At 35.8% G+C, this 21,744-nt stretch overlaps 1 protein-coding gene across 1 annotated transcript in view; it reads left to right on the top strand.

Moving 5' to 3' along the window:
- The window catches only part of LOC150098011 (transport and Golgi organization protein 2 homolog), a 140,046-nt gene that overhangs the window by 85,047 nt on the left and 33,255 nt on the right, over window positions 1-21,744 (top strand). Inside the window, exon 5 of the mRNA XM_090406655.1 lies at window positions 456-612. Coding sequence (XP_090262781.1) covers window positions 456-612 — 157 coding nt within the window. The remainder of the gene's footprint in view (window positions 1-455; window positions 613-21,744) is intronic.

Genomic DNA, 21,744 nt, shown 5'->3' on the forward strand with positions numbered 1-21,744 from the left:
GTAAATAAAGCATTTATTTACATTAACTACGCACATACTATGTATGGCTGCTTCAAAATGTTATAACCATTACATGCATCTACAAGTAGAGAAAAAAAAGTAATAATTTGCTACACAATAGTGGTCTGGAACCTAATGTGTCATATTAATAGGGTACACCTATATAGGACTCTTATACAAATATTCATACATTCAGTTTTTATGTTTTGGGAAAGGATGGTAGGTAGGTCCAGGTAGAAATTCTACTATTTTTTGTACAGAAGTTAGTAAGTGAAATGCGTTGGTAGAGAGGGGGGAGGGAGAAAATGATGAATGCATCGATGTAATTTGAATATTAATAAGTATACCAGGCATGGAAACAGTTTGATGATATCTTCCCTTGTAATGTCTTGTAATGCCTTGAATGTCACAATGAATGATCCTAATAAAGCTAGTGAAATATTTTTCCCCCTTAGGTATTCATGTTTTTGGCAACAATTCACCATCTTCACCTTGGAGAAAGACAGAAGCTGCGAAGAAAACATTTTCTTCCATTATAGAACAACACAGAAAAACAGCAGACAAAGAAAACTTGTTACACGATCTCTTCCGTATGCTGCGTGATGACACACCGTAAGTGTTTATTCTTCATGTCATTTCATTTAAAATGCTTGAAATGGCTGTAAATTTAAAGCTCATTGATTACTGATATATTGTAATAGCTCTGCATATATTTCAGCATAAAATTTAAACCTTGTGTAAACTGTTATACACATAGAGCCATGAAAGTGTCATATTTGTTAGGTTCGTCATATCAATTAAGCCCTCACTATCGAGATATTTTCTTAATTTAATACCCCTTTTGCAAAATGACATCCATCTTTTCAAATATTATTATAACAAACCTACATGGAGTCAACATTCATCTTGGGAGGTCTTATTCAGCAAGCATAATATCATATTGAACCTTAAACTCATTCATACTCCTAGCATTCACAGTGCATTTCACTTACCCACTATTGTTCATGTTAAAAATCATCGCCCCCTCACCACACCTTTACTATTTGGAATTACTGGCCATGCATCTAAGACTATGAGGCCAGTGTATTATGTCTGTTAATTGCATGTATTCTTCTGGCCAGTTTGACTATTCTGTAGGATGAAAAATCCAAGTTTCTGAGAGAACTTCTAGGGATGACTTTTCATTCTCCTCACCAATGTAAACATTTTTATCCCACCACGACCTCTAATTGATGATCCCTTTAAACCTGTATCCAAAAAAGTGGGTGGTGAATGAATGGTTAGAAGATTGCTGTGAAAGAGTGAAACCCACATTATTGGTCACTAATTAGCCAGTGAATCTCTGGGTGGCAGAATGGTGGGGGTGGTGATCTTCATGATTTTTATTGAAAAACTGAAGAAAATAGATGCTGATAGTTTAAATAATAAATTATACGATAACCACAGTTGACTAAACAAATCCATTCAGGACTATCACTAGCAGCAGTAATTGAATTTGGAATGCTAACTAGAAAAAGATATCTGAACGATCCACTTGTCAGATCGCCATCATTCAATCCTATGTTCATTCTCTAATCCTTTTTTTCCCTCCATGCCTTAATTTTATGGTTCATGGAATTTAATGGTTACAACCCTAATCAAATCCAGCAGATAATTGACTCCTAAGTTCCAACACCTCAGGATTCTTCAACAGACCGCAGGGTTCCAATCCCTTATATTTCTGGTATCTCGGAACAGATTTTCAGAATTTTGAAGAAGTATCATCTCATTCCCACATATTTTCTGATCAACAAAGTTTCTCACCTATTGCCATCTACAAAAGACAAAGTGGCACTCTATCATTAGTTGCCGTTTACTAGATATGGTGTGAATGTAATCTATCACACTTTGGACAAAAGAATTAATGAACATCAATATTGTATCGAATACGTGAAACCTCAAAAGTCTGGTCTTTTAAGAATAATTTTAATAATATTCTTTATTCATATTAATTTCTAGCACGTGGCAACAGTTTTTAATTGGTAATCCACCGACTGTTATGTACTTTGTATTCCATTCCTTTGAATTGCTTGTTGTCTACAATGATGATTCACTGTTAATTTCAATAAAGTTAATTAAAGATATGCTGATAGTTTGTTGGTTGACTTTTATCCCCCCCCCCTTTTTTTTTTGAATGGACTGAATATAGGCTTGTTTTCATGCTGTAAAGTAGATAAATGCCAGTCAGGTAATAAAGACTGAAAAGATGATACAGTACAGATGTTAATTCTGGAGTGGAGATTTCTTTTTAGCACATTAAGAGAGATAATATCTGGACCAAATGACTTGTTGGCATCCAAGCTCTTCAGGATTCTTCATTTTTTTCTGGTGAATCTGGTGAAAGATGGGAAGCATAGAGTGTTGGTAATATGACAGTAATTGTCATATTACCAACATTTATTAGTTGTCATTTATACAGGAGTTGGAGGAGAATAATAATACCAGAGATCAGCTTATCTTTGGATGATAATGCAATCATACCATCAAAACAAGTGAAAAGTAGGAACATGGAAACAAACCCATGATAGACAGCAATATCATCCAAAGATGAGCAGACCAACTCTTTGCATAAATGATAATAAGCAAATTACCATAAACAGCTGTCTGTCTTTCAAAAGAAAGAAATGAAAATTTTGAATATCTCAGATGTCAAAAAGTCATGCAGTCATGATGTAATCTAGCCTAAAGCACTAAAAAGCCTCATTCTCCACAATGAACAATTATCTTCCATTTTCTTTCCATGCAATCTGGATTCAAAGGCCTTGCTGAAGATCTTGGGTCCAGAATGCTTAACTGCCATTTGAGTAGAAGACAAGTTTTATGCTTTTGGTTCTCAAAATTATATTTCAATCTTTCAGTTGTTGCTAGCTATGGTAGAGGCTGAGTCAAAGTTGAACTTTCAGTCTCTAGCCACTTCTGAAATACTGAATTTTTTTCTTGGACCGAATTTCTTGGAGACCAAGGCACGTGGTTGCTGATTTTGAATGGAATTGGAAATGGTCTTCGTTCCAGTCACATAATAAGTATACAGTTAATATAAATCATATATTTAATAATATACTAAAAAACTTTTTTTTTAATGGAATTGCCAACTCAAAGATAAAGCTTGAAGTTTGGCTAATATACAATTGAAGACATAATGCTATTTGCAGTATTTTTAACAACAGTATACTACAGGTTTCCAGCTTTCCATTTGCAGCAAATATTTATTCATTTAAAATGTACATGCTTTAATAGCATGATATAGTGGCAGAAAGGCTTCAATTTAGCAAATGAAGTAATATCTAATGAAGATTATTAGATGATGATGATGACGATTTAAAATTTTACAAGTTTCATTTTATTTGATTATAAGCTCATCTATAGTGTAATTGGAAGAACGATGGTACATTGTCCCTTTGAATGGAAAAGGCCTGAACTCGATTCTGATTGTTATATGGGTTTTTTTCATTTGAAGGTGAGTTAGCTGATCTCATATGAAGGTAGCAGGATTTTTTTCTCCCAGAAACTCAGATTTTTCATCCTGCATACAGAAAAATCGGCCTTGAGAACACATGCAATTTACAGATATAAAAAAATACTAGTGGTGGCGGTGAGCAGTAAATGCCGTTGCCGTAGATCAGCGTTTCCCAAACTTTTCCTACGACAGAACACTTTGCAAATCCTGAAATTTTCATGAAACACCTTGGTTATTTTGTAATGTATTAATGAATAATTAATTGTTAATTTAATTAATTTTTATTAATTAATAATTGATCATTAATTAATTAAACATAAACACCATTAAATTAATTTGTGCTAATTTTCATTGACATATCCCATTCTGATCACCAAAAATTCATATTATTATTATAAGTACTTACAAGTGAATGCAGACTTTTGCTCCTGTGTGCTGGTAGTTTTCCCCTCCTTTTGTACATCCTGGAAATCGCTTTCTAGGCTGGTGATGGATGACTCATTATTATTATTATTATTATGGGTAACTCCAAGGAGTCGACAGACTCATCGAAGGAGGCCCTAATATCATGTCAAGAACAACTATTCGTCTTTCACACAGTATCTATCATACCTCGCCTTAAACTCATTCACGGTCATAGCACCCACAACAGACTCTGGCAGCTTATTCCATTCATTTACCACTCTCCAAGTAAAGAACCTAGCTCTAACACCCCTGTTAACCACATTTTTGCCCAGCGTCCATGTATGGCTCCTAGTCCTCCTACCACCAGCCCTATTCTCAAAAATATCTTCTGGATTAATCTTATAGAAACCCCTTCAGCAATTTGAATGTCTCAATCATATCACCCCTTTCCCGCCTATCAACTAATTTTTGCAACCCACAAATCTTCAATCTGTTCTCATAAGGTTCATTCCACAGAGATGCCACCATCTTGGTCACTCGTCTCTGGATCCTTTCCACCTCCTCCCCATCAAGAAGAAACCCTGGTGCTCATATCTGGGCACAGTAGTCCAGATGGGGTCTTATCAGGGCTCGATATAGAGGAACAATAACTTGTTTGTCTCTGCTCGTTAAAGTATTTTTCAGTAACCAAGTGATTTGATGAGCTGTTTTAGCCACTTTTGCAATGTGCCCCCTAAACTTCAACTCCCTATCCACCAACACTCCCAAATCCCTGGCCTCATCAGTCTCCTGGAGTACAGTTCCACCAATGTGATATACTGCGGCTAATCTTTTTGCTCCAAAAAGAATAACTTTACACTTTGCCACATTAAATTGATATCCATTTTATCATCCTGCAAAATTTTGACATCCTGTGCACTCACAATTGCTCTACCCAACTTTGCATCATCAGCAAACAAGTGAACGCTTCCTCTCAGATCCTTTCCTATATTGTTAATGAACAAATTGAAAAGTAGTGGTCGAAGAATAGAACCCTGCGGCACGCCACTAGTCACGAGCCGTCTTTTGGACTCCACTCCTGAATAAACCACTCTGGTATCTCTCCATCAACCACCCTCCTATCCATCTCACCAACCCTATATCCATCCCCATCTGCTCCAGTTTACTGATTAGGGTTCCATGTGGTATCCTATCAAAGGCCTTGGCAAGGTCCAGTAGAATCACTAATTACCCTTATCCAGTTCAGTCATTACTGTGTTATAAAATGTGAGCAAATTACTGAGGTATGATCTACCCTTCACAAAACCATGCTGTCCCCCATACAGTATCCCATTTTCATCTATCCAATCCTGTATTCTTCTCTTGACTAGTTTCTCCAAGATCTTGACAACGATTCCTAATATGTTAATCGGTTGGTAATTTATAACAGCAGTCTTGGAACCTCCTTTATGCAGTGGAACTATTTTCCCCTCAGGACTAACCCAGACCCGAGACTCAGATTAAACAGAATGGCGAAGGGTACTGACAATTCTTTAGCTGCTTCACGTATGACATGAGCTGGTATACCATCCAATCCCACAGATGTCTTGACATTGAGGTTTTGTAATAGACTACTCACCTCTACCTCATTCACCACAATTCCCGTATAAACTTTTGGTTCATTCATTTCTGCAATGTCACCACTTGGATGATATACTCTTGCAAAGTACTCACTCAGTAATTCAACTATATCAACTGATTCAGTTACCTCACTACCATCGGCATTCTTTAAAATCATTCTGCCATATACATTTTTTCTTCTACTTGCAACATATCGAAAAAAACTGTTTAGGCTTGTCTTTAGCCTGCATGGCCAGTGTTCTTTCGTAATCCTTTTTTGCTTTTCTTACAACACTCATTACCCGTCTGGCCTGGGCTTTATACTGTTCATGTGTCTGCCAGTCACCTTTCTCCTTAAATTACCTCCATAGGTGTTTCTTTTTTTTTTTGCTCAAGCTTAATGATGTTATTCATCCATTTAACTCCTACTTGATTTATTATTCAGACTCTAAGTATACAGTCATCCATTGCTTCATGCAAACACTTCTTAACCGCCTCCCATGCACTGTCAACTTCTAGCCCCTTGCAGTTTTACATGCCATGGCACTGTACCAATCAATCTCCTAAGCTTGTCATACTTACCAGCCCGATAATTCCACATGTACCCTGACTTATTTGTAAATTCCACACCTTTAGCCACCTCCCAAGTCAAGACCCTATGATCGCCCTCACCAATTGGTGGCAACGTGGTTATATTCGTTACAGCCAAATTCTCAGATGCGATTACTAGATCAAGCACTCTCTGACCCCTAGTATTTTCCATTACATGCTGTTGCAGATAGTTATCCCATAACTGCATAAAATCCAATTCCTTCCTCTCATGTGTCCTCTCCTCCTTCCAATCAATGTTACCATAGTTGAAATCTCCCATAATAATTACCCTCCTTCCACTCACTTCTTCTATTTGCTTATGCATATTATCTCCACCATCTCTTCCATCATTTGGTCTATAGCAGCACCCAACTGCATATTTTGTTCTGCTAGTTTCAATCTCACACTAAATAGCCTCAAATGTGCTCTTATCTCTATCCTGCGGTTCCACTTCTATTCTCCTTGTAGCTCATCCGCTATCATCAATAACACACCTTCCCCCATTTTATTCTCCCTGTCTCTCCTGAACACAATGTTGTGTCCCTATCTACAATTATTAAACTTTCTTTTTTCCTTTCAAGTGAATCTCTATATTTTCTTTATTCAAAACTTAACTATGCACGAGATATTACAAAATTCGAATATTTAAGCTTTTTCTCCCCTTAGTGTCCCTAATATTTATATTATACTGCACCTTTCAGGACATTTAGTTTAAGATATAAAATTCAAAAACAAGGAGCAATTACAAAAATATGTCTGAGTGTGAAACAATTAGGCAGTCGTGACCCTTTATCTCCTAACTTAACACATTAATTTCCCGTGTGATTAGGTTCGTACGTTTTTCAAGTGGTGCATTAGGCAGCAATTTCAGACAACTGTATTATTAATGAATAAAAGTTTATTTAAAATCTTAAACATGGTACAATTCAATTTCTATTATATAAAACACAATTCACTACTAAGAATAAAATTACAAATTACACAAGCAAAATACAAGTATTAGGGCAAAAATCCTATATGGGGATTTGATCGTGCCATCATAACAGGCTTTATACATATAGATATACACGTATAATCCTGGAACAAATTAACACTTCACTTAATCATATAATAGTCAGAATGCTCTATATTGTCATAATACCATGGACATTAATATTTATATTCAGTCTACCTTATCTAACTTACAAACAAACAATATAGGTTAAACTATCCTTTCGCTATGCCCATACATACATTTGACCTTTAAGACACTCTCATATGAAATACCTTGCGCATACATAAATCTCTACCACATGAATGCTTATCAAATAATATAAACTAGTTTACTCTCATTCTACTCTGATTTGCACTAAAGTCCTAGTATATCTTCGACTGTCCAGTAATTAACAATGATTGCAACTATATGCGATTTCAATTGATACAAGATTTTACAGTACCTTTCTAGGACGAACCCTGGTTTTCACGATCTATACCTTTCGTGCTTGAATTAAGGACACACACAGGATCTTCTATTCTATCACTATGGGACTCATCACGTGGGCATGGAGTTCTGTATGGATTTTCTTTCCCTCGATACGTGTACTGGATGATGAGATACATAGACAATTCCTTCCTTCTTGTAACTATACGGCGTTCCTCGTCTCTTGCAATAGGAATACGGGATAGAATTCCTGCACATTTTGTTTCCTTGTTGCGTCGGACGGAGATAACTCCTACGCCGTCACTCAGGAAAACCCGTGTTACTTATATATGAAAAATTCGTGAAGAAACTCTGAGGAAAAAAGCTGTGTGTGTGTGTGTTGGGGGGGGGGGTCCCCACCCTTTTATACGAGTGAACCCCACCAGCACCTTCTTCAACCCCCCCCCCCCCCTTACTGGAGTCGATTTCACTCACCAATCAGAGTGGTGTTTTTCTGCCAAAACATGCTGCTATCCGTGTGCATGCGACTGACACGTGACGACGTCTCACTTCGGGAATTGACCTTGAGCGCTAGTCTTTTGTTTACGCTAGCCTCTATGTCATATATACAAAATTAATCCCCTTTCCAAAATTTTCTAAGAATTTAATTGAATATTTTAATCTCTAGCCTCTCACATACAAATTCTTATGACTAATCTTATTTGTCATACTCAGTGGCGCAACCAGGGGGGGGGGGGGCAAGAGGCCTGGGCACCCCCAAAGAAAAGGAAAAAACACTAGAAAAATTTCCAAAAATCTTTTCCTAATTAAAATTCATATTTTTTATTTATGTTGTGTGCTACTTATGAATTAGCGATCACTGCAGATGCTCAGTTATAGGTCATATGCGATTTGTAGTGTGTATTCGCAAAATGTCTACTCAACTCCCCCCCCCCCAAGGTTAAATCCTGAGTGCTCGGCCCCCTCCAAGATTAAATCCTGAGTGCGCCACTGGTCATACTTAACCTAATTTTTTTCATATCTCAACTGTAATAAAATTCCCTTTTTTATTATTTAGTTAAACAATTTCAGCTATAATTTTCACTTGGATGCAAGCATATTTTTCTTTCTTTAAATTTTATGTATTAGCTACTTATACAGAGTTTTTATCTTTTTCTTTCTTCTTGTTACACCATGATAACTGAAATTTTTACATTCTTAAGTTATCAGGGTGTAACAACACCATACCCCTCACATTCATTCCCACTAGCTGTGTCATCTTCTGTCAGCCATGTTTCACTAATGCCAATAACCTGTGGTCTGGAAGTGCCAACCAAGGCCAAAAATTCTTCCTTCTTGTTCCTAATTATCTGTTGTATCACAAACACCTTCAGTAAGTGATTTTTTAATACCAAAATTAAACAAAGTCCCTTGTCTCTTATTCATATTAAAATTTAAATGTGCAGGCCAATTACTTAAAAAAAAATCACGACACGACAGTTTCGAAACTTTTACCATACAATACAAACTTGCGAAGAAAGTATTCAGTACTACTAGATTTGAGAACCGGATAAAGACTACTACCTTGATCTTCAATTTTAGTGGAAAAATTTTCTTTATACTTCCTTGTTCTAACATTTGCAACACAGATGTTATTTCTTTCAGTTTTGAAAACAGAGGATATGCCACCCATTGTCGTAATTGGCTTGTAGGCAATTTTTATGATCGGTCATAAACAGCGGTATTCTCTTTCCTAATTGTTGAAAGATTTCGATGTGTGAAAATTAACAATAATTCATGAATATTTCCATGTTTAAAAATATGCTGCTTGGTCACTGACATTTGCTACACAGATGTCATTTCCTTCAGTTTTGAGAACAGAGGATATGGCACCCATTGTTATAATCCGCTTGCAGGCAATTTTTATGACCTGTCATAAACAGCGGTATTCCCTTTCCCAAATGATGAAAGGTTTTTTTTCGATGTGTGAAAATTAACGATAATCCATGAATATTTCCATGTTTAAAAATACACGGCTTGGTCACTAACATTTACTACACAGATGTTAATAGGCATTCTGGGTCTGAGCTTTTCGATATATTCACGAATATTATTCTCCTCAGAATATTTCCACCATAAAATATTTATTCATGAAAAATATTTAGAAAACTAAAATGAAATTCCAGGAGAACTTCTCGCGGAACACTTATTCACCTTCTGCAGAACACAGTTTGGGAAACCCTGGCATAGACGATGATGGTAGTGGTGGTTCGGTATGGTTGGTAATTGTGGTGGAGACTCGATGAGTCCTTGGAGGTGTCACATAATAATAATAATAATAATTATAAAATTATGATAAATCTTTAAAATCCTCATCATGTTTTACTTAATTTGTCAAACTGAAGTCTTTCTAGCTCTATATCCTGGTATGTACTAATCAGGAGAACTCTCTGATATGTGACTTTTTTGCTGTTAGGTAAGAAAAATCTAATCAATACACTACTTCTTTAGCCTCTTTCCATCTCTGCTGGATATAGGCGGCCTCTTAACTTTTCAGTTGTCTGGCTGTCTTTGGCTGATGTCTACCATCTCATGTCAAATCTCTACAGACCATCCCCCCCAATCTTGTTCTCTGGCAACTTTTTCTTTTCTTGGTATACACTCATTGCTTAATTTTTCCACCTTTCATCTGGCAATCTAGTAATATGCCAGCCCATCTCTATTTACATGTTTTACTTAACACTTATTCTGTCTCTTTTTGTTTTATTATTATTACCCCAAGACCCCATGGAGTCAAAGACTCATCTAGGATGTCCTATTATCATACACACAGCTCATCATACTGCACATTAAACACACTCAAATTCTCTGCAGACATCACACTCTCAGGCAAGGCATTCCAATCATTCACAACGCTGCATGCAAAAAACCTGCTTCTCACTACCCGGCTCACACCATCTTTATACAGTTTCATGGGATGACCTCTGGTTTTTCCCTGATCTCCCACTGTTTTCTGTAGAACCTCTCCAACATTGATCCTATAACAACCCCTTAGTAACTTGTACGTCTCTATCATATCTCTCCTCTTCCTCCTAATCACTAGACTCTGTACATTGCATCTTCTCAATCTTTCCTCACATTTGACATTCCAGAAGTCAGAAACTACCTTAGTCAGTCGTCTCTGGACCCTTTCCAACATCTCTTTGTCCTTTTTGAAAACCAGGTGACCAAATATGGGCACAGTAGTTCATGTGTGTGGCCTAATCCAAGCTTTATACAATGGAACAAGAATCTCGCTACTTCTACAAGTTAGTGTGCTCAGAATCACTCCCAGAAGTCTTTGTGTTGTCTTCACAATTTTGGCAATGTATCCCCTAAATTTCAGATCCTTATCCACTATCACCCCAAGATCTATTCCCTCCACCTCTGACAATATATCCCCACCAAGCATAAATTCTACATCTCATCTTTCTTTCCCAAATTTTAAAACCTTACATTTTGCAAAATTAAACTTGCATCCCCATTCTCATGCCCAATCACTCAATTTATTCAGGTCTTCTTGTAAGGCCACAACATCTTGTCTACTCTTCATAGTTCATACCAACTTTGCATCATCTGCAAACAACTGAATATCTCCATCCAAATCTTCGCCAATATCATTAACATACAAGTTAAACAGTAATGGCCCTAAAACAGACCCCTGGGGGTCACTACTAGCGACTTTCCTTTTCCGGGATATTGGTTCCCCATTACACAATTTGCTGATACCTATCAGATAGCCAGTCTCAGAGCTAATGCACTAATTAATATCTAACCCCATCCACTCTAGTTTGACTCTCAACTTATCATGCAGTAATCTATCAAAAGCCATTGTGAAATCTTTGTACTGTGTATCTCTCTCCTCTGTCCAAGGAAGCCATCACCGTATTGTAATAAGTAAGATTGCTAACACATTTGCTAAAGGGATTACTCCCTTTAGCAAATCTGTGCTGTCCATCAGAGATAATACCATTGTTGTCAACCCAGTTCTGGATCCTACTTCTCAACAGTTTCTTCAACAACTTAACCACAATACCTGACACACATAGATAGGCCTATAATTTGATGCTTGAGTTCTATCACCTCCCTTATGAAGTGGCGCAATCTTGCCCTCCTTCCACTCCTTAGGAACTTGACCCAGTGCAAGACTCATATTAAAAAAAATATGTCAAGGCAGATGTCTACTCCCTGGCACATTCCTTCAGAATATTTAGTGATATATTATCAAATCCCATAGCTTTATTAACTTCAGGTTTGTTCAATTCCCCATACACCTCTAGCTCACTTACAATCAGCCTCTCTTCCCCATCATCAACTGCTCTCAATCTCTCCATGAAGTCACATTCACAAGAATGAAAGACCTTTATGAACTGCTCATGAAGTATTTCCACTATATCTTCCACAACAGCTGTCCTTATACCATATTCTCCATCAATGTCATCCTTCCATAATAGTTCCTTTTTTATCTGGCTACATATCAAAAGAACTCCCTATGATTCTTTTTAGCTTCATTAGCTAACTGCTGCCCATACCTCATTTTTGCTATCCTTACCAACCAAGTCACTTGCCTTTCCTGGTCTTTGTAATCCTCATGGAATTGGTTATTTCCACTTCTCTTGTGCTGCCTCCATAAATGCCCTTTTTCTCTGTATTGCATGCTTAATCTCTTCATTCATCCATTTCACATTCCTACCTTATTTAACCTTCTGACCCTTGAAATACATTTAGACATTGTCTCTACTAGATAGTTTTTGAAAATCCCCCAAGCTACATTGATCTCTTTTCCAGCTAACTCCTCATTCCATGCTACATCTGCAAGCTATCTCCTGAGCTCTTCATAATCACCACCTTTGTACTTCCACATATACCCTTTTCTCACAGAAGTTCTCACACTGCAGGTAATCACTCATGGTCACGCTCACCAATTTCAGGGTGATTGGACACCTCAATTATAATTACGTCCTCTGATGAGATGATCAAATCCAAGATCCTCAATCCTCGTGCACCCTCTGTTGCATACTGTTTGAGGTAGTCGTCCCTCAAAAACTCATTCTCTCTGCTTCCAGTTGCTATTTCATCTTCCCAGTCTATATATTGCCATAATGATCATCCTTTTATTTGCTTGGCTAATTTGATTATACATTTCATAGTCACTACAATCCACATTACCAGGTCTAAACAACATCCAACCAAGTATTTCATTCTATTCCCTTCTATCTCACATCATACTGCCTCAAAGCCACTGGCACTATTTCCCTCTTGCATCTGTACTTTGTATGTATATAACTCTTTCTCTATCATCAGTAGCACTCCTCTCTTTTTACTCTTTCAATCCTCACGAAACACTTTTATACCCTTCCATCTCTATTCCTGTCAGGATATCGTCCTCATCCAACCATATCTCACTTATTCCAACAATTTTTGGGTGAACAGATTCAAGTAATGCAACCATTTCATCTGCTTTGTTTCTTACACTTCTAGTATTTGTATACAAACACAGCAGCTGATTCTTGGATCCATAGCTAGTTCCACTGATACCACTCATTCAACGTGATTTGTCCATGCTCACCTCAAACCATTTCCCTTTCTTCTTATTCATTTTAGAACCCTCTTCAAATCCAACTGTTTCCTCTTGATCCCAGGTCATCCCCTTCCTTTTCTGTCTACACAATTCACAGCCCCTTGGAGCATCCACCTTTCTCATGCTGTGTTCCCCTGTCCACTTTGAGCCTCCCCTTTTGTGAGGCATTCTTCTCTCCAAGACTCTTTGGACCACACACTACCTTTCTTCCTGTTTTTCAGTTGTTGCCCATGTGTCACTTCCATAGTAAACACTGGAATAATGCATATATTAAAGAGCCTTCTTTTTAGGCACACAGGTAAATCTCCTAACAGATTTACATACCTTCATCCAGGGGCTCCTTTTGTCATACATACACACAGTTCATGAAACTGCACCTTAAACACATTCAAATTCTCTCTAGACACCACACTAAGGCAAGATGTCACAGTCATTCACAACTTGCATGTCTCAATCATATCCCTCTTCTTCATTGCACTAGGCCAATGATGGCGAACCTATGACATGCGTGTCAGCACTGACACATTTGAGGGTTTCGGTGACACACCTTGAATGTTGAAAAATATTGGTATTCTGATGACAAAACTGTGATAAATCATGTAAGATCGCTCTCAGCTAAGATGAAGATAGGTTTCAGTTCATTGAAAGAATTATATTTTGTAGTTAGCTTATTTCTATTTTATTTTGTAACTAGCCTATAAACAATGAGTGTTTTAAGTGTACATTTTTTTTCTTAATCATTATAATTTCTGCAGAGTCATATGATATTATAAAAACTTATAAAAATTATTATCAATGTTATACGATACAAACTTATAAATACGTGCTTTATATATTATAAACTTAATATATAAAGTTTTCATTTGACTTCTGTGTGAAATTCGTTCATGCATGCATTCCAAGTCTCTCGACTGAGTAATACAAGTTCTAAACATATTTAAAACCACTTTAACAGAAAATATAATTTGCAGCATTGAAATATTGAAAATATTGAAATCAGATAAATATTGAATTTATCTGAGTAAATAATGAAAACATTTTTATAGTTGCAATAAATTCAGTAAATTTTGTTAAATAATGTAAATAGTAACAACTTACGATGACGTCACATTAAATACTACTAAATAGCTGCTATTTAGTAGCATGATAGAGCAGCTCTTCCCAAACTGTGGGCCGTGGTGCCCTTGGGGGACGTAGATTTTGTTGAGGGGGGCCGTGAAATAATGAAAACAAATTTAAAATGTTTTAAGACTAAGTAGTTTTTTTTTTTTTTTAAAGGAAACGTACTTAACTTTTATTATTTATTATTTCTTTTTTGTTATTTTTTATATTTTAATGGAAAAAAATCACACATTGGTGTTGGCTCACAAACTTTGCTTCCTGCATATTTCAGCACTTAATGAATATTAGTAAATATTGCTTATTCATATGTTTCATTTCAAAGCAGTGGTTAATTGTATTTACTTCAAATGCTCTCCAGGGAAGCTCCAAATCTTCCTGTCCCTTTCATCATGCATTCGTAATCAGGGACTGTTCATATTGACTTTATATACATATCAAAACTCATTTTATATTATCACTGTCATCCGAGCTAGTTTTCTGTTACCAATAAAAGTTTTGCATAAAGTTCACACATGAAAAAAAGCTTAAACAAGTTCATGTGGAGAGATAATAACTCGCTTGCAGTGGTAAACAATACACCCTCCCTAACAGCCACTATACTGCAGAGGCAATAAAAACAAGTACTTTTATTATGCCAGTGAATAAGGTTATGAGCAGTCTGTGTAATATATTTCTTAACAAATAGTGCAATTAGAGACAAATGGGATAAAAACACACTAATTAATGAATCACATGTCCCTTCATACAGAAACTATGTTATATAGACTGAAACAAAACCATATGTTGCATGGGCAAACACAGTATCTAACTAAAAACTATTGTTATTAATTAGATGTGTGTGAGTTCGATTTCCCAAGGCAGCAATAAAATTCAACCGAACGTGTTAAAATTGTAAACATGTTAAAACTAAGTAATATATATATATATAAATAATGAATGTTATGGCAGTTTCACATATAGAATTCGGTTGAAGAGAGTTAGCATTTCAACTCAATTGTCAGCTATGCTTTTATCTTTCGGTTGCGTGATCTTTTGTTAATACCGCACTAGTCATATCCACGTTTTAATAACCTGCCTTTGCCTGTTTCACGTTAGGCTTAATTACCATAAAGGGAGAAAAGTCACAAAAGAGAAAAATGTTCTTGGTCCGGGGATTCCCTTATTCAGGTAATATTCACTAATTTCATGTTATCAGTCTGTGGTGATATTATTTGATCTATTCTATGTTAAAAAATTTAACCCTGAGATGGATAAGTGGCTGATAAAAAATCCCGTGAACAATAAGAAGAAGCAGAAACAGACTCAAAAAAAGGACAGTATTTCATATTTTACTAGAACAGCCCGCATCGTCTTCAGAACCAAACGGTAAGAGGCAAAAAATGTAATATATGCATTTGATTTTTGCAGTATTCACTGTGTATGTTTTGTATTGAATATAAATACAGTATATATTATAATATCTCTCTATTACGATTTTTTTTTGAGGGGGGGCTGTGAAATATTTTAATTTTTGCAAAGGGGGCCCTGACATCCAGAAGTTTGGGAAGCACTGTGATAGAGTAAAACATAACACGGTTGCAAGGAACGTACCGATAATAAATCTGGCAACCCTGCTGAAAGAAGTAGTGGTAGTCTTGCATGGTCTGCCACTAAAGTAATTTGAATTGCTGGTGTATAATTCATTTCCAGTAATTGTTAGTTCTTATTAATTAGAACTGCTTAGCTCATCTCAACTTTGCATCATCTGCAAACAACTGAATATCCTTATTCATATCTTCCCCAATATCATTAATACACAGGTTAAACAGACCCCCAGCACACAACTAGTCACTTTCCTCCTCTGGGATATTGTTGATACCTATCAGACAACCATTCTCCAATCCAATGTACTAGTCTAACATCCAACTCCATCCGCTCAAGTTTTGACTATGAACTTATCATGCAATAATCTATCAAAAGCCTTTGTAAAGTCTAAGTATACTACTCTGTATCCAATTCTGGATCCTGATTCTCCAACACTTTGACCACACCTTGTGCACAGATTGGCCTGTAATTTGATGCTTGAATTCTGTGACTCCTATGAAGCAGTATAATCTTGCCTTCTTTCCGCTCTTTTGGAACTTGACCCAATGTAAGACTCATATTAAACAAATATGTCAAGGCAAATGTCGATTCCCTGGCACATTCCTTTAAAACAGGGGTTCCCAATCTTTTTGTTTCCTAGAGCACATTCTAAAATACTGGTAGGGCGAGGGGAATCATCCATTTTTTCAAGCAAATTTTTTGAATTCTTTTGTTAAATGAATACATACAAAGTTTACATTATACTCAAATGTTTTATTACTTAAACGTTTGCATTATATAAAAATTTAAATATATATATGTAAGTTAGTGTGATCTTTGGCATTGCATTTAATTGGCCAGTGCTTCATAATTAGGAGAATATGATGATATTCCAGTTCTTAAACAATCATCAAGATGCTCATCAGTGAGTCGTGATCTATATTTTGATTTTATGATATTCATGGTTGAAAACAATGATTCGCAAAGGTATGTGGAACCGAAAAACGATTTTATCTTGTACGCTGCTCTTTTTAAGAATGGAAACTTTTTTCAATCCACTAGATTCCAGAAGTTTTCATCTGTTATATGGGATTTTAGCATAATGTCATTCTGAAAATCCAAAATTTCTAGCTCCAGTTCTTCAGCATTTATTTGAACAAGCTTCTTTCCAATGCATGCAGCTATTTCCATTATGTTTACTTGGCAAGTAAAAGGATTGATAAAAAAAAGGAGATCATTGACTCGATGATAGTAAATTCCTGAAATCTCTTTTCAAACTGTTCTTTAAGCACCTGAAGATGTTTAACAAATGGTGACAAGTTAAATTCATTATTGCCTACCATTTTTTTCATATTTGGGAAATGAACAGATCCCATCTGCAGATGTGATATCCACAAATCCAGTTTTGCTTTAAATGAGTTTACAGAGCCCATCATTTTAGCGACACATGTCTATCTTTTCCTTGCAACTGCAAATTTAAAGAATTCAATTTTTCCATGATGTCTGTGAGAAAACATAAATCCAACAGCCAGCAAAAGTCATTTAGTTCATAAAAATTTTAATTTTTGACGTGAAGATATTTTTTATTTCTTCAATTAAGCTTAAAATCTTGTAAGGACTTTACCTTTACTGAGCCAACGTACTTCAGAATGCTGGATGACATCAGGTTCTTTATCTTCAATGTCTTGCAATAGGGCCTTGAAAAGTCGGTGCTGCTCGAATGGAGTTGATTATTTTTCTAACAACTTTCATAACATGTCCAAAGGGCAGTATTTTACTGCACAAAGCTTCCTGGTGGATAATACAGTGGTAGGACATAAAGTTTGAAAATGAATGACCTTTCTTGCAGAGTGCAACAATAAATCCATTGATATTGCCAACCATTGCTGGTACCCCATCAGTAGTTACCACAGACAGCTTGTGCAAAGGCATATCTATCGACTTGGTGTATATTCTGAATGTATTATAAATATATTCACCCGTTGTTCGTCCTTTAATGGGTAATATTTTCAGTAGATCTTCTTTTACAGTGAAGTTACTAAATACTATTCTCACCATAACTGCTAACTGTGCTGTGTCTGATACATCTGTTGCCTCGTCAAATTGTAAAGAGAACCGTTACATATTTCCAAGTAACTTTTTAACTGAGTTTGTATGTCCATTGTATTCTTCTTGTGACGGTGTTATTTGACAATTGCAAATCTTGTATTGCTGACATAATCTCACGTTTGTTAGAAAATCCCTCAAATAAACAATTGGCACCAGTCAAAAATGCTTCTTTTAACAACTCGCCATCGTGGAACGATTTTTTCTTCTTTGGGAGCATGTGAAAAATTTTTAAAGATGGTGGCATTTTTAGATGTTACCACATGTCTAGTGAAAACCGACTGTTGGGCAGACAGGTTCGATTTTAGTTGATTTATTTTTTTTGTTCTTATTTCAGATTTAAGTGGATAATTCGTATTAAAAGTAGCATGCATTATCTGGAAGTGACTTTCAACATTATGTTTTTTCAGAATTGCAATGCTACTGTTGCACAACAAACAAATTCAATTATCTTTAAAATTAATGAAACAATACGTTTCCTCCCAGTTAGTGTTAAAATTATAGGTTCGTTGTCTTTTACTTGATTCACTCATTTTAGGATTAAAAATTAAAATATTTCAAAAATTTAAGTACAAGACACCATTAAAATTATGCACATATAACTAACAACAGATAATGAACAACTTCGAATGCGTGTCTACTTTACATCGTATGCATTTAATACTCGTCATGTGTCATTAACGCATGCGTCATGTGTCATTAACGCATGCGTCATATAGCATGCCATGAATTGTTGCATGATGATGTGCACGTGATTATTTCAAACTATACGGCACACGGTTGAACAGTGTCGGGCATACACAAATTGGTTGATGGGCGCCATGGTGTCCGCAGGCATAGGGTTGGGAACGCCTGCTTTAAAATATACGGTGATATATAAAGTCCCACAGCTTTATTATTTATTTTTTAATGAACTGCTCATTAAATATCTCAACTATATCCTCCACAGCAGTTGTCCTTATACCATTTTCTCTAGAAATTGACTAGTCAATTTCTAGACTAGAGAAATTGACTAGTCAATGCCATCCTACCATAATAATTTTTTTTTTTTTTTTTTGCTGGCTATATACAGTAAAGCCCCTTTTTTTACACTTTTCAGGGGACTGATGGAAAAAAGTGTAAATAGCAGGAAATGTAAAAAAACATTAAAAAAGGCTGAAAGAAGACTTACTGCTAGTATGTGAGTCTACATACTAGATTACAAAATTTAATAACTGAAAATAAATGAATTTACAATTACTTACGTTTATCTATTTAAAAAAAATCTTTAATTGTTGATTGTTTTTGCTTTCCGTTTTTTTTTTTTTTTTGACAGTGCCACATTGCTTTGTATTGAGTTCAATGCTTGACCTGGTTTTTACTATAGTGTTCAAAGTGGACATGGAGAGTCCAAGATCTTTTGCTAAATGCACACGTGTTCCGGCATGCCAATCTACACATCGCAGAATTGCTATCTTTTCTTCTACCGAAATACATTTTCTGTCTTTTTTCTCCATAACATGGATAATCCACCACCACAACTTGAAAGCAACTATCACACACTAAATTACATAGCAGAAATTCTGCAATATCAATTCGTACTGTGATTGAAAAACCATGGTATTGCTCATCACTACATTACTGCTGCAAGCGTGCAAGTCACCATGATGGTGGAAACGAAACTACAGCCAAAAGAACAGAAATGCGCAGATTTCTGCCGAAATCAATTCGAAAATCAGTATTGCTACCCAAGGAAAAAACACAAATCATAGGAAATAACATCCACATCAAGTTGTTAATGGCAGGAAAATAATATAGTGTAAGAATAGGCTTTAAGACGGGACCAATGGAAAATGATGTAAATGGCAGGAAAACGTAAATTGTGGGAACGTAAAAACGGGGTTTTACTACACACACACACACACACACACACACACACATATATATATACACACACACACACACATTGAAAGAACTCCCTAAGATTTTTATTTATTTATTTATTTGGTTTTGTGACTTAACTGCTGCACTTTTTGCTATCCTTACCAACCTAGTCACCTTTCTTATCTGTTCTTTGTATTCCTCATGGAATTGATTATTACCACTTCTCTCATGTTGCCTCCACAATGCCTTTTTTCTCTATATTGCATGTTTACTCTCTACATCGATTTCACACCTATTCCTATTTAACCTTCTGACCTCTGGAATACATTTAGACATTGCTTCTACTAGATAGTTCTTGAATATCACCCAAACAGCATTGATCCCCTTTCCACACAACTCTTCATTCCATGCTACAGCTGCAATCTGCCTCCTGAACTTCTCATAATCACCAGACTTGTAATTCCAAATATACTCTTTCCTCACATGGATGGCAACCACCATGGTAATTGCTTTATTGTCAATCTCACCAACTGGAGGGAGATTTGACACCTCATTTATAATAACATCCCGTGATCAAATCCAATACCCTCAATCCTCATATGCCCTCTGTATACTGCCTAAGGTAGTTGTCCCTCAAAAACTCAAGAAACTAGTTTTCTTTACCTCTGGTTGCAATCTTGTCATCCCAATCTATATTGCCATAATTAAAATCACCCATAATGATAACTCTTTTTCCATTTGCTTGGCTAATATGCTTATACATTTCTTGGTCACTAATCTCTACATTACCAGGTCTAGAGAAACATCCAATGAAGTATTTTATTCTGTTCACCTCTAATTCACACCATACTACCACTGTCACTATTTCCCCCTTGAATCTCTACCCTGTATGACAACTCTTTTTCTATCATCAACAGCACCCACCTCCATTTTACCCTTTTAGTCTTCACAAAATATGTCATACTCTTCCATCTTTATTATTGTAAAGATGTTATCTTCATCCTTGTTAATTTTTCTTTATTATTTCAAGTTTTTCCACTTTTTTACTCACTAATTCTTTTACTCATGATTAAAGGTTGGGAAAATGCCTTAAAATAAAAAAAAAGTAAGGAAAACAATTGCAAAGGAGGCACAAGATATGATCATCAAAATGCAATGTAATTAGCAGAGGAGATAAATTTTGGCAGTAAATTTGGAACATAATGTACATTGAAATAGTGTAGTATACCATTAAAAAATAACTTTGTAAAATGATTTTAACCAGTAATTAAATTATTTCTTGGTGAACGATTTTTTTAAAATAGTTAGCCATAAAAAATGAATAGATAGAAAATTTTTAAAATGCATGTAGGCACACTAATCGAGGGATTGCTGTTTGGCACACATTTAAATATAAAATTTATTTATCTTTCTTCCTTAGTATTCCATAATGCAAGGCACATATCCTTACGGTACATGTATAATGTTATGCATTATGGGAAGGGCCACTACCCAGACTGGTTTCAATCTTCATTTATGTCTCATCAGTGGGAGCCAGACCCAAAAGAGATATGATGGCTGTAGTAATGCAGAAGTCATATATTTCCCATATACAAGTATTCAAAAAGTATCATACCTTATTATTAAAATACTTTGGATTAGAGATAGCTGTTGCAAGTTTTTTTCAGTTGTTTATACTATCAATTAAAGATGCCAAGAAATAATATTCTTGGTTTCATCTGTTATCCGAGTGTAAGCAAACAAAGTTTCTCCATGAAAAAGCCCGGGTCTGGCTCTCACTGATGAAATCTCAATCTCAATAAAGGTTGAAACGGTCTGGCTAGCGACCCTTCCCATAATGTATGGTATTATATATATATGTAAGGATATGTGCCTTGCATTATGGGATACTAAAGCAATTGATGTGAAGTCATTAGCTTGTATATAGAAGCTAATGACTTCACATCAATTGCTTTAGTATCCCATAATGCAAGGCACATA

This window comes from Typopeltis vanoorti, chromosome 16 (assembly GCF_054136105.1).
Source record: "Typopeltis vanoorti isolate ZY-2024b chromosome 16, IOZ_Tvanoo_1.0, whole genome shotgun sequence".
In the NCBI taxonomy this organism is placed as follows: domain Eukaryota; kingdom Metazoa; phylum Arthropoda; class Arachnida; order Uropygi; family Thelyphonidae; genus Typopeltis; species Typopeltis vanoorti.